Source organism: Phalangium opilio, unplaced genomic scaffold (genome assembly GCF_054372755.1).
Source record: "Phalangium opilio isolate 3A_F unplaced genomic scaffold, DU_Popi_V2 ptg000540l_1, whole genome shotgun sequence".
Taxonomy (NCBI): domain Eukaryota; kingdom Metazoa; phylum Arthropoda; class Arachnida; order Opiliones; family Phalangiidae; genus Phalangium; species Phalangium opilio.
Window position 1 is genome coordinate 1,370,278 of NW_028324244.1, and position 12,829 is coordinate 1,383,106.

A 12,829-nucleotide genomic window follows, 5' to 3' on the forward strand; every position below is an offset into this window, starting at 1 on the left:
CGTCCGAATATACTGTATATATATACTGTATATATATACATACATGTATAGATAGAACTTGGACAGACAACGCCCCTAGAGAAACATTTGTATACCTTTTAAAAAAAATAAGTTTTTCAGGCCGCTCTTCTTTCAGTTTTCATTATAATTTTAATCGAGTTTCTAAAAAAAAAATTCTCCCATCGCGTCCTATATATTGGAACAATGAATTTGCTACGCTCTCTTGGGAACCATTTTTTGCCAAAAAAAAAAAAATTTATGAAAAATGAATATTCAAAGTTCAGTTTTCTTTGTTTTTAGTAAAGATATACTTTAAAGGGATGTGTAAAATTAAACGCTAAGCCTCGTTTCAACCGTGCCACGATGCTAAGCCTAAAGTAGGTCCAAAAGCACCAAGCCTATATAGAAGATTTTTAATTTAAAAAATTAAATGTGGGGCAAATTTTATCAATTCTTCTGGCGAATAAGTTAATTCTTTTTTATCTCGCCTGAATTTTATTAGGGGGTGGAGTTAACCCATTCATAAATTCATCAAGCCTGTTTTTTTTAAAAAATTTTTGTAAAACGGGACAACCTTGTAAAAATTTATCTTAACAGATTGGGGGAAAAATAACGAGTTAAGACTAATAATTTGCACACGTGAAATTGTTATTTCTCACAAAAAATAAATTGTTAAAAAATATTTTGAAAATTGGCAACGTATCCTTCAAAAACATTTATCAAAATATATAATTTGGGACTTTCTTTGCTAAATTATTCAAATTTTTGGCGTTGAACGCTTTAAATAATTGGTATAATGAAACTATCTCTTTAGAGTTTAGGTTTCAAACTATGCCTAACCCAATATTAAGCCTAACTTCCGGCGATAAGGGCCGTGAATTTTGGAAACCTTTCAAAAACCGTTTTTCCCCTTTTTTGGTATCATAGTTAAGAGAAGAGGGTGGGTCTCTTTATGATTTTATTTTTCACTTCGTGTTATCGCCAAGTTTAAAAAAAAGGTGTACACTTTTTGAAAAGTGTACTTATCATTCTGCCGGCTGAATACTAAATTAAACTAGTTAATAAATCTAACATTGCAAAAAAAAAAAAAAAAAATAGGAAAAAACCTAAGATAAAAATTGTAACTAAAACAAACTAGTTACTTTTTAGAAGAAATAGCTTTTACGAGGCTTGACTTAAAATATATATGACGAAAGTAATTAGATTACGTATATTTCTTACGTGAAATTTATTGGTTTGCCCATGAATGACGTAAAATTTAAAACGACAAAAATCGTTGAACTCCATAATTTAGAAGTTAAGTTTTTAGAAATTACTTAAGCCGCGGCGGCGCATTTACACCTTGACACTTTGAAATCGTTTTGGAATTAACCGAAAAACTTGCTGTTAACATAAGTTTATAAGTGATATGTTCCTTCCATAAGTATGACACTACCTATACTTCGTAATGCTACTGAGAGACTTACAGCTCGTGGTAGTTCTAGCAGAACGACGGAAGCGATAATTGAAGTACTACACTCGGATCATGGTTAATTAGTTTTGCAGGACTTCCATCTAGGTCCTATTTAGTCTGCATTACTAAGCCTTTGACAGCGCCTCACCAGGCTTATGTCGCTTTACCTCGAATCTATGACCTACTTCAATCACTTCAAAATTACAAGCTCCAGTTTCTAGGTTACCAGTGACAAACTTATGGATGGAACATATCTTATGAACTTATGTTGTTAATCATAGAGGTCTACTATGAGAAAATTTTATTATTATTACTTTTAAACGTGGGTTAGGCCTTTCAAAACAATATCATCAAAGTGTCTCTAGTGTAAACTCAGCTTTATTACTAAACCTAAACGTTAAATTTCTCGCGTTACCAATCAGAAACGCGTGTCAAAACACCTTTCGAGGAAAATTTCGTTTAATTCAACAATTTGACGTTTTACTCTACCTTTAATATTTGGCTAGACATTTTTTCTATATCGAGACTTTGAAAATATAAAAAACAAAAAAATAAAACCTCATCCATTTCATAGATACGTGTATTCTGTATTAGGGAAACCATACGTACATATATATATAAGTATATGTTATTCCTTGTTATGAAACAACTAATTATAACCCTCTTCAAAACTATACGTTAAGAAAAAAAGGGTCCAAAACTGGTTTTGAAAACCAAAACCCTTTTGTTTATTACTTATACCGAGTGCCAAACGATTTCTATCATGGTTAATAACAGATTTTGAACACATTGTAAAAGTGTATCGTAATTAATCCTAACGCCTCCCTTTAAAACGTCTCTAAAGATAGTTCCAAATTTCCTAAAATTTATTTCGGTCTATACGAAACGTTTACTACCATTAGGGCTAAGATGTTGCTATAAACATCAGGCCGATATATAGTTAGTGTTGCCAGTCAGTCTAAAATCCCTTGAATTTAATACAAAATCCCCACAAAACCCCTTGAATTTTATCCAAAATCCTCACAAAACTCCTTGAATTTTATCCAAAATCCTCACAAAACTCCTTGAATTTCATCCAAAAGTTCCCACAAAACCCCTTTAATTTTATCCAAAAATCTCTAAAAACCCCTTGAATTTTATCCAAAAATCTCTTAAAAAAACCTTGAATTTTATCCAAAAATCTCTAAAAACCCCTTGAATTTTATCCAAAAATCCCAAATAAAAACCCTTGAATTTTATCCAAAAATCCCAAATAAAAACCCTTGAATATTACCTACAAAATCCCTTGAATATTACCCAAAAATCTCAAAAAAAACCTTGAATATTATCCAAAAATCCCCCATAAAAACCCCTTGAATTTTATCAAAAATCCCAGAAAACCCCTTGAATTACACCCGAAAATCCTAAATCCCATTTCCAAAAAAAATGGACCTTAAAAATCCCACAATATCTGATTTATCCCACGATTTGGCATCACTGTATAATAATTAAATACGAGACGAATAAATTTTCAAGAAGCTGAGTTTCTGGTGGCAAAGACTCGGACGTTGTCATTCAAAACTGGAAGGTGTCCGTCCGCGTGCAAGGTGAATCTTTAAAGGAATCTCTGGAGGATATCTGTGGAGGATCACGAGACTTAAAGGATGTAAAAGGAAAGACACGGGTAGACTGATATAATTTCAAGGGTGGAGATGACTATTAACATTCTCGAGGGAAAGATACGTGTTGGCTCGCCGTGGAAAGGAGACGGAAAACTGCTTCGATATAGGCCTATATAGCAATAGCATTTTTTTTTTTTCATTACCAGAATTAAACGCCATAGTTAAGTAGGAGTTAGTTTCAACCTATGACAAAGTATTAAGAACTCGGGCCTTGGCCATTTCCCTCAGATTAAAAAAAAAGGGGGAATATCAAGTTGGTTATAGCAGATCAAAAACAAAATATTCTAAAACGTGTTTCCTACACAGCGTTTATTTTCTATATTTATGTTTCAAACAGCTCTAGTGCAGCAACGTATAAGCCAGGTCAGGTCGTGTGATAAGATTTTATTTACACAATAGATGTTGTAAGCTAAAGGGGGCTAAAAAAATTTCCTCCCACCGTTTCTTAACTTTTGACACTTGTCCGCACCATTATCCATAGGGTCCCTGGAATTCCGTAATACCATAAGTTCATAAGTGATACGTTCCTACCATAAGTATGACACTACCTATACAAGTTCGTAATGTTACTGAGAGACTTACAGCTCTAGCTCGTTCTAGTAGAACGACGGAAGCGAGAATTGAAGTACTACACTCGGATGGTTAATTAGTTTTGCAGGACTTTCATCTAGGTCCTATTTAGTCTGCATTACTAAGCCTTTGACAGCGACAAAACCAGGCGTCTTCGCTTTACCCTGAATCTAATCTATGACCTACCTCATTCACTTCATGACAAGCTCCAGTTTCTAAGTTACCAGTGACAAACTTATGGATGGAACATATCTTATGAACTTATGGTAATAGGTTGTGAGAAGTTCAGTTACATTTTGTTTAAATCAAGAGTTACAAATTCAAAAGCTCCATTTGACTTTTAACAGAAATAACCAAAATATTTTCCACTTTTAATCTGATAGCGGTAGAGAAACGTTCCCCGAGTGCCTATATACTATATAGTGTCTTATATTATATATAAAAAAAAACTAGGTACAATTTATATGTAGGGTAAAAGAAAGGACCGCATCCCCTGGGTTTCTTATACCTGAAGTTCTTCAAGAAGTTGGCGTTGAAAAAATTCAAAAGTCGTAAAAACGTTTCTCTCTCCATACGGATTTTTTTATTACGATTATCCATTTCCATTTGAAGAATTCTTATTTCTTGATTTAAACCTCTTATATATATGGCCCCCAGTGGGGTCCCATTGGGGTGGTGGTTTTTTTTTGGGGGGGGGGGGCTATATATTATTGCTGGAAAAGAGCTCCGTTTGAATTTTGAATTGGCGCGGTCAAAATAAAAGACTTATGGTGGGGGGAATAAATAAGATTCATTTCTTGTTGATAGAATATAAATTTTGTTGCACAATTGTGTAAAAGGACATGTTAGATTTAAATCTGTTTTATATAGAAGGTAATTCTTTAGACATCATTTAAAATATATTACAAGGTATATGTTAAGTTCCTTAGAATACCTTCCGATACAAGCTAGAAAAAGAGAGTAAACAGCTATAGTTCAATGTTGTCATAACCGAGGGGCAAACCACTAAGAATTTGTTTGTACACTGATAACTCAAATTTTACTGAGAGCTTGTCATGAAGTGAGTGAGGTAGGTCATAGATTCTGGGTAAAGCGACGCCTGGTGAGGCGCTGTCGAAGGCTTAGTACAGGCAAAGAGAATATTCTCTTTGGTACAGACTAAAGAGGAAGATAGAAGTCCTGCATTACCAACCGAGTGTAGTACTTCAATTCTCGCTTTTCGTTCTTCTAGAACTAGCTCGAGCTGTAAGTCTCTCAGTAGCATTACGAATCGTATAAGTAGAGTCATACTTATGGAAGGAACATATCTTATAAACTTATGGTATGGATGAAGTCAAGTGGTTACGTATGATTACGTAATCCATACAGATAGGAAAAATGTACACCGATTACTGCTAGTGGTTATCCCCTCTGTCATTTACCGTTTATTATAAAATATATCACCTGAAACTAAAATAAATATTGAATCAAAACTAGGCCTAATCACGAGCTCATATGACTGGAAATGATACCTCTTACCACTGATAGATATTTTTAACCTAATTTTCCCACGCTATATACGATATCAATTTAATCTTATATAAAGGCAAAGTTTTTAAAACATTTTTGATACCTTTTTTTCTTCTTCGTCCCTAAATTAATGGGGTGTACTAAATCTGGAGAGAGCGATTTATCTGGGTAATATTTTATACCTCATTATCGCGCGAAACGGGCTGGCTGATCCCAATAAAAACGATATTTAAAAGCCAGGAAGGAAGGAGATAGATACTCCAAGAAAAAAAAAAGAAATTTAATTGAAAAAGCACAGCTTGTTCGGTTTTATGAGAAATGATAATTAAAATTGAAAAGCTTCTATATAAGCACTCCATCTTTATTTTAGAGAGAAAAATGTTCAATTTATTTTTATCTCGAGGCAAGAAGTGATATCTAGTTTATTAGGGAGAAGGTTTAAATTCGTCTCACATTTATAATCTAGCTTTATCTCCAGTCCAAACGTTACGTAGGTCCTGAGTTAATCCCCGCCGCCTCTAAATTACAACCAACATCTCATTGGTTCTTGAAAACTAGTGTACGTCAGCGCGACGCGAATAACGGGAAAATTACAGTCGTATTTTGCGACTGAGGAGAGGCGAAATAGCCCGGGGCCTCTTTTTACGTCCCCCCTTGTATTTTGAAAGGGGGACTGCATCGGACTATGGCGCGCGAATACTAAGGCATCTTATACCTTCTCCCTAATAAACTAGATATCACTTCTTGCTCGATTTTTGCTATAAACTTATTTTTTAATGAAAGATGGTTCCAAAGTGAACAGCGAAAATTAGGACCGTATTTGAGCTCCATTTCATTCCGATACTCTTTAATATTAAATCTCATTTATTTGTGTGTGTGGCCTCAATATTTGGCTGATTTCATCTTTCAACATCTTTAAATACCTCTTGCTTGCTTTGGTACAAGTTATGTTTGTGGTTTTAATTGCCGAAACCGCGTAAATTTCTTTTAATCTTTTTGACCCAAAAATTAAGAAAATTGCATTAGGCGTAGGAAGGTACATACATTTTCTTTAATGCTTGGAGGAGGGAAGTTTATACTGGAGTGGTAATCATATTCTATAACGCTAACATAATTAAGAGGGCCCTTTCCCGTTAAATTTACACCCTTAGTACCCCGGTTTAAGGTTTATGCATAGATTATGCTTTAGGTGCCACCTGTTTAAGGCAACAAGAACTACTATTTACACGTTCCTAATAAAAAGGTGGCTCAATGATGCCCAACCTTGAAAAGCATGCCGAGGACCCCCAAAACTATACCACTCCTGATTCACATCTACCTCCTCCAAGGTATAACGCACTTTGGACATAAAAATTTCATAAAACTTGTCCTTTAAACGATTTAAACACGCGTGCTCTCAATTGTTGTATAATGTATAACGGATGAGGGGTATATAGTCGATTTAACACGGTTTTTTGGACGCACCCGCCCTTTTTCCAACGATATAATGGATTTTACTCCTTTTTCTCTCTCTCTCTTTTTATTCTTACAAAACAAAGTTGAGTAAAACTTGACGCCCGCCTTTGACAGTATTATAAAACCTCCTAAGTTATTTACGCAAGCAATAAGTTATGTATTTTGAAAATTGAATAGAGATACAATTTTGATTAGGATTACCTTATCTCTCAAAAACCATCGCGACATTTTTTCTTCGTTCCACCATCATGATCAATGTTAATTTTCAAATTTATTTTTAACGCAAAACCTTTAAAAACTAGTTGCGATTTTAATGGGAGGCCCGAGCTAAACTGAACAAAGCTGTCACCATAAGTTTATAAGATATGTTCCTTCCATAAGTTAGTCACTGGTAACTTAGAAACTGGAGCTTGGCATGAAGTGAGGGAGGTAGGTCATAGATTCGAGGTAAAGCGAGGGAGGCCTGGTTTTGGGGCTGCTGTCAAAGGCTTAGTAATGCAGACTAAATATAGGAGATGGAAGTCCTGCAAAACTAACCACCTAGTGTAGGACTTCAATTCTCGCTTGTCGTTCAGCTCGAGCTGTATGTCTCTCAGTAGCATTACGAAGTATAGGTAGTGTCATACTTATGGTAGGAACGTATCTTATAAACTTATGTTGTCACCCATAAATCATAAAAATTCAAAATCTTAGAAAGGAGTAGGCCGTGTAAAAATAAAAGTCGGACAGTTAATGAAATTTCAAAAATATATACCTAATAATATTTTTAGATAATAATTTAAATATAAAGAAATACCAAGGTGGAATGTAAAAAATATGACTAATTGTGTGTAGAGGTACGTTGCAACTATCCGACTCCGGAAACCTATTGAATGAAATATACGCTAGGAGATAGTAAAAAAACTAATTTGCAAAATTTACACCTCTCAATCGGGGTAGCCCTGTTCGTGGCCCTTCCGGAAACACTCGGGAGCTCGTGGAAAAACTGTCTCAAGAAATCGAGTTGTAATTAATTTTCTCCGTAGCAGACTGCACTCGAGGTAAGCCTACTTCTCAACCCCGAAAACCACAAGTTCCTGTTTTAGCCGAGGCGAACGGAGGGTTCCTACAGATATTGAAGGGCAACCCAACTATAGTCACTCGTCGTAGCCCCTTAAGAAATGGTGAAGGGGGGGGGAGATGTGTAGCCAACACGTGAGGGAAGAATGCCAGAAATACTACAATTTATTCCGAATTTCATTTTTCAATCGGAGAATGCAACGCGTTCGTTGATAAGTTTACACAGTTTGTGAATTACAAAGAGGTATACTCTGATTGAATTTGGCAATGGTGAAGCGGCACCCTATGTTATCTTTACATAGGGGCAACCCATTTAGAATGGAGAGCCACAGCCATTACTCTTTATCCCTTATAGTAGTTCCTCCTTTGATGTTAAGGGATGAGAGCGTCAATTTGGAAAATCACCTACATCCGCGTCCAGCTGATTTCCCAAGCATTTCACTTGCAATTTGCTCCATTGACAGTGACTATCTAAAGGGGCCAGTTGGAGGAGGTCTTAACGCTGACAGTAGCGCATTCTCAAGGTGGAATGAACTTAGGGGCACAGGGAAAAGTTGCAAACCTCTCTACACACACACACGGCACGGTCTCTCCATCCGTTCATGGATGGTTCTTGTTCACGTGTCACTACAGTCACTCGGAGGTCTTCAATTAAAGCTTTTTATACCCCATAGCGGCGCTCCCCTTTTTTTTTCAAATAAGGAATGGCTTCTTCAAACTATTAACTTGACAGTTACCAACTACGAGTATAGAGCGGGTCATTCATCACCCCCATCGGAGACCAGAAAGAGAGAAACTCTTCAATAGTATAACGCTATGTCGTGGGAACTATGAAATCCTCTAGAAGGAAACTGTATACTTGAATAGTCATTGTATTTTTGCCAAGGAAATTCAGTTTCTTCGCTGTTGAAATGAATTTTATGGTTAAGAATGCCTTTCTTCGAAGTAATTGTTAGCCTAAGTACGTGAGTCATGGATGGTCCAAGAGACATGTGCCGCCATAGAAATATTTGCGTAAACATTCCTCATACCCAGTCGTAATTAAATGATCATTTAATTTTCAACTTGTTTAAAAAATCGTGGCAAACTTTTGAGCTGGTTTAAAATCGTTTGGTTAAAGCAAGTAAGCAAGCGCAAACGTCGAGGACTTGATATAATGTACGTAAGACTCGGCTTTACCCTTAGACAGCCAGTCGCCACTGTCTAGCTAGCTCTACCTTTTTCTCCTCTGTCTTTGACTCTCTCTTTTCGCCTTTAGTCTGTTTCTATCTGGCCTGTCTAGTTTTTCTATTTTCTATAAAGATTGATTTAAAGAAAAACGCAACGTTTTCCCAAAGTTGTAAAAAAAGCTAGACCGTTCCTCGCTGCTTTCTCAAAAGATGTGACCCAATTTTTAACCTCTCTCTCTCTGTCTCTATCGTTTGGCAAATATATTTTCGAAAAAGTCCAAAGTAAAAACAGACTCGATAAAATACTAGCATGCCTGTAAAACGCGTGGGTTTTTATATCGTGCCGAATTTCGAAATGGACCATTTTGATGGAAACGTAGTTGGGCTTAGAATATTTTACAAAGGGCATATCCTGAGATGTATAGATTCGAAATAGCTCTAGCGTTCATTCTAAATCCTCTATTATTATTATGATTACTTCGAAGAACGAATGTCTGCGTGCATTTATCAGATAAGTCAGTAACACTAACACGAGTAAATTCTATAAGAACGAAACAGGCCCGGAATGTTAGCTTATTCAAATTCGAGTTTCTTTCGTCAGACTCAGTCCGTCCGCCTCCGTTCACGCAGTTGGTCCAAACATTTCATGGCGACCGAACCGAGGAAAGATGATGGGCTCAAAAAGTGGAAGCCCTTCTACTTATTTTCTTTTTTTTTTTCGATACCTTCTTCCTTCCAGCTTTTAAAATTTTTGCTTGCATTTTTTATTTTTATCGTTTTCTTTAAAGCGTTCGAACTCGAAGCGAGAGAGAGACGTTTTCGCGAAAACATTCGAAGAATGTGTCTTCTCTTTTGCCATCTCTCGGTTCTTGGTTTATGTAATAAAGACAATGTAGTTGTACCTAGGCCGGCCGGGGCAAAAGGGGAATAAGAAGAGATATCTACCGCTTGGATGAAAAAAAGGAGAGTCGAGATGAGCAGCGCGGGGCTATAGCTACAGCTAGGGCTATCCCGCAGATATAATAAAGCATTTCTTGTGTATAAATTATTCATAATAATACTCGCCCGGTACGCCTCGGGCTTTTTATATTAAAAACGTGTAGGCCTTGCTTACTATTATTTTGTTCTTCAGTTTTGTCGTCGAGACGACTGTCTTTCTGATACCACTATCGGTTTACTTTAAAGTCTAGGAATTTCCGATATCTTTTTCATTTTACATGTCTGGACATTTACGAATGATACCAGGGGATTCCTTGGGTTATCGGGGGCGTGCATTGTGGGATTTCGGAACTGAGCTGAATGGGTGATGGTCTGTTACTAAGGTCGTATTTGTCCCCCCTGAAGAATGTGAATATTTTAAAAGGGTGCCTTGGATTATTATGCAAATTATTTATTCCTGTATACGAGAGCGTTTTTCTTTTGACGATATTAACGCTTGCAATTATTAATTGATGTAATAAGGGTTTTTACTTGGCTGGTAGACATAATTTTTTTCCTTTTTCCGTTCTTATTAGATAACTCGGCGAGCTTAAAAAGTGGCTAGGAATGGGGTAGTTGATATATCGCTTCGGGCCCAGCCTTTAATCAATCTTGTATTTAGCTCGGAAGGTATAATCACTGGTTAGTTTTTGGAATATTACACAAGGGGCTTATAATGGCACCCGAGCGTAGGTTTGAGGTAAAAGTCGTTCATCGTACCCGAGACACCGAAAGTATCTCAGATTCGAGTTACAGACAGCGATTATTACATCACCGGTTTTGATAGGACAATTCCTAAACATTCCGGTATTATTTTTTAAGAAGCGTATTAAAGGGTTCGCGTATTGAGAAGCGGGCGTCTTAACTTTGTTCCCGTTTCGTACTACCATCACCATCACCGCCACCGTCACCAGACATGCTACGATGTCCCGAAAGAACGCTGGATAGGGTTAAAATGGGTTCTGTTTTTTTAAAGCGTGCGGTTTTTACCTCGTCCATATCCTTGCGTATGCTTGGCGAAACTATTGACGACGGCGTCGACGGCTTCTTTGAGCATAGTCTTTGCCCGGGCGTCCGAGACGGACCCGGAGGAAGAATTGTTGCGAACCGGCGGTGCCGGCGGCGCCTTGGTTTTTGTAGGCGTGTTATGAACCGCGGTGCGATGCATTTTGGACGTCATGGTCGAAACCGGACCACGACCCGATCGCTCGCTAACCTTAAGAAATGGTCTGTCAGAACTCGCTTCGGTCAGAAGCCCGACGACACTTATCCTACAACGGCTCGCTCGTTCGCTACACCCCGAATTCCTTTCCAGAGAGTCGAAAAACTTTTTTTTCTTCTTTTGGGTTTCGAGTTTTTATAGGAGAGATATCGCGTAAAACTTTCTCTCTCCTCTCTCTCTCACTCGTCCCGACGGTCGAAGCCGAGAAGATATCGGAGAGAGATTATTATTAAACGGGCTCGACTTTAAGAGCGGTCGAATACTCGATGGTGCGCCTTCTTCTAGGATGGATGAAGCGAGGGTCGACGTCCCTTTTCGCCTATATTGGCCGACGAGAAATAATACTTCGAGAAGAAGACGGTTCGTCGCTGTTACCACGTCTCGGAGTAATCACTCGCGTTTGTACCTATTTGGATACTCGCGCGGCTACTGTGTCCCGTGAAGGCGTCTTCCGTCGCGATTAAGTACTTGGTTGCTAGACACCCGACGTTAGGCCTACTGTCCGTGCACTGAAGCGAATGGTAGAGCCCAAGCCGCGCATTGAAATATTTGCCCGCACCGCACCCGCCGGCAAAACCATTATGAATGTTATATTGAGTCTAACGCTCCGAGTAGAAGAGACAACTTTCACCTTCTTCAAGGCGCTACGGCTCTACCTGGCGTAACATTTAGGTGGCGCTCCGGTAGTTCCACTTTTTCTCTGTCATCCGAACCCGTCCGTTCCATCCCGCCCTTGCTTTAACCTTCCATCTTCCCCCGGGCGTTATTACTCCTTGCCTTAATCTCCCTCGCTCATTCTCAGTCGTCAATCACCATCTGTTCTTGTATACTTAGAAATGGCGGCTAACAAGAAATCGGCGCTTTTCGTCTGCTTAGGTAATTTACGATATATTTTTCTTTGTTTAGCTTTGAAGTTAAATTTTAATCTAAGTTTATTATCATTGGCAACCCCTGAAAGATATTATATACCAATTTTAAGCTACCAACACCCAATATCAAATAAGGAAACCGAAAATATTTTCTAAATTCTGTTAAGCCTTGGCGAGCTTAATGTCAAAGTCATCATGATTCAAGATGCCATTTTCCAAATTTCCATTACTGAACGTTTTAAATTAATATTAATAATTATGTTTTACAAGACAAATTACGTTGAATATCTTGTAAAGAACTTTAATTTGCCATTTCACAGGCAATATTTGCAGATCTCCTATTGCGGAGGCTGTTTTTGCACATGTCTTAAAAGAAAAAGGTCTCCAAGATAAGGTATACCATCCTTATTTGAAAATTAGCTTCCCCAGTCAAATTAAAACTAATTTTGGCCAATTTTTAGTGGCACGTAGACAGTGCCGCTACTGGTGATTGGCATGTTGGCAACCAACCAGATAAAAGGGCTCAAAATTGTATGAAAAAGCATGGGATTGAAATGAATCACAAGGCTAGAGTGGTCACCCGTAATGATTTCAATACTTTTGACTATATTTTCGGAATGGATGATATGAACATAAGGTAAATTGATGAAATTGAGCCCAAAGGAGTCTTAATTTTGCCCAAAAAATTAATTACAGTGACCTGAAGGAAATGGCACCAACTGGTTCAACGGCAAAAATAGAGTTATTGGGCAGTTATGACCCCAAAGGAATTAAAATTATTGAAGACCCTTATTACGAATCGGGTGATGCTGGGTTTGAAAAGGCTTACATACAATGTCTCCGAGCTAGTCAAGCCTTTATTGAAAAAAATGGTTAAAAGAAAT

At 37.6% G+C, this 12,829-nt stretch overlaps 2 protein-coding genes across 3 annotated transcripts in view; one reads left to right on the plus strand and one right to left on the minus strand.

Annotated features, from left to right (window-relative positions):
• lft (Limb expression 1 family member lowfat) overlaps positions 1–11,678 on the minus strand; it is a 63,563-nt gene extending 51,885 nt beyond the window's left edge. Inside the window, exon 1 of one of the 2 annotated variants that reach the window (XM_089862520.1) lies at positions 10,845–11,678. In XM_089862520.1, the coding sequence (XP_089718646.1) occupies positions 10,845–11,034 (190 nt within the window). In that variant the 5' untranslated portion in view covers positions 11,035–11,678. The remainder of the gene's footprint in view (positions 1–10,844) is intronic. The other variant, XM_089862519.1, reaches the window with a different exon arrangement.
• Positions 11,679–11,769: 91 nt separating this feature from the next.
• LOC149588555 (low molecular weight phosphotyrosine protein phosphatase-like) lies at positions 11,770–12,828 on the plus strand. Its single transcript, XM_089862526.1, has 4 exons — positions 11,770–11,952; positions 12,266–12,339; positions 12,407–12,582; positions 12,642–12,828. Exons 1-4 carry the CDS (start codon positions 11,913–11,915, stop codon positions 12,820–12,822), a joined length of 471 nt encoding a protein of 156 aa, XP_089718652.1. The 5' UTR covers positions 11,770–11,912; the 3' UTR covers positions 12,823–12,828.
• The last annotated feature ends 1 nt before the right edge of the window (position 12,829 follows it).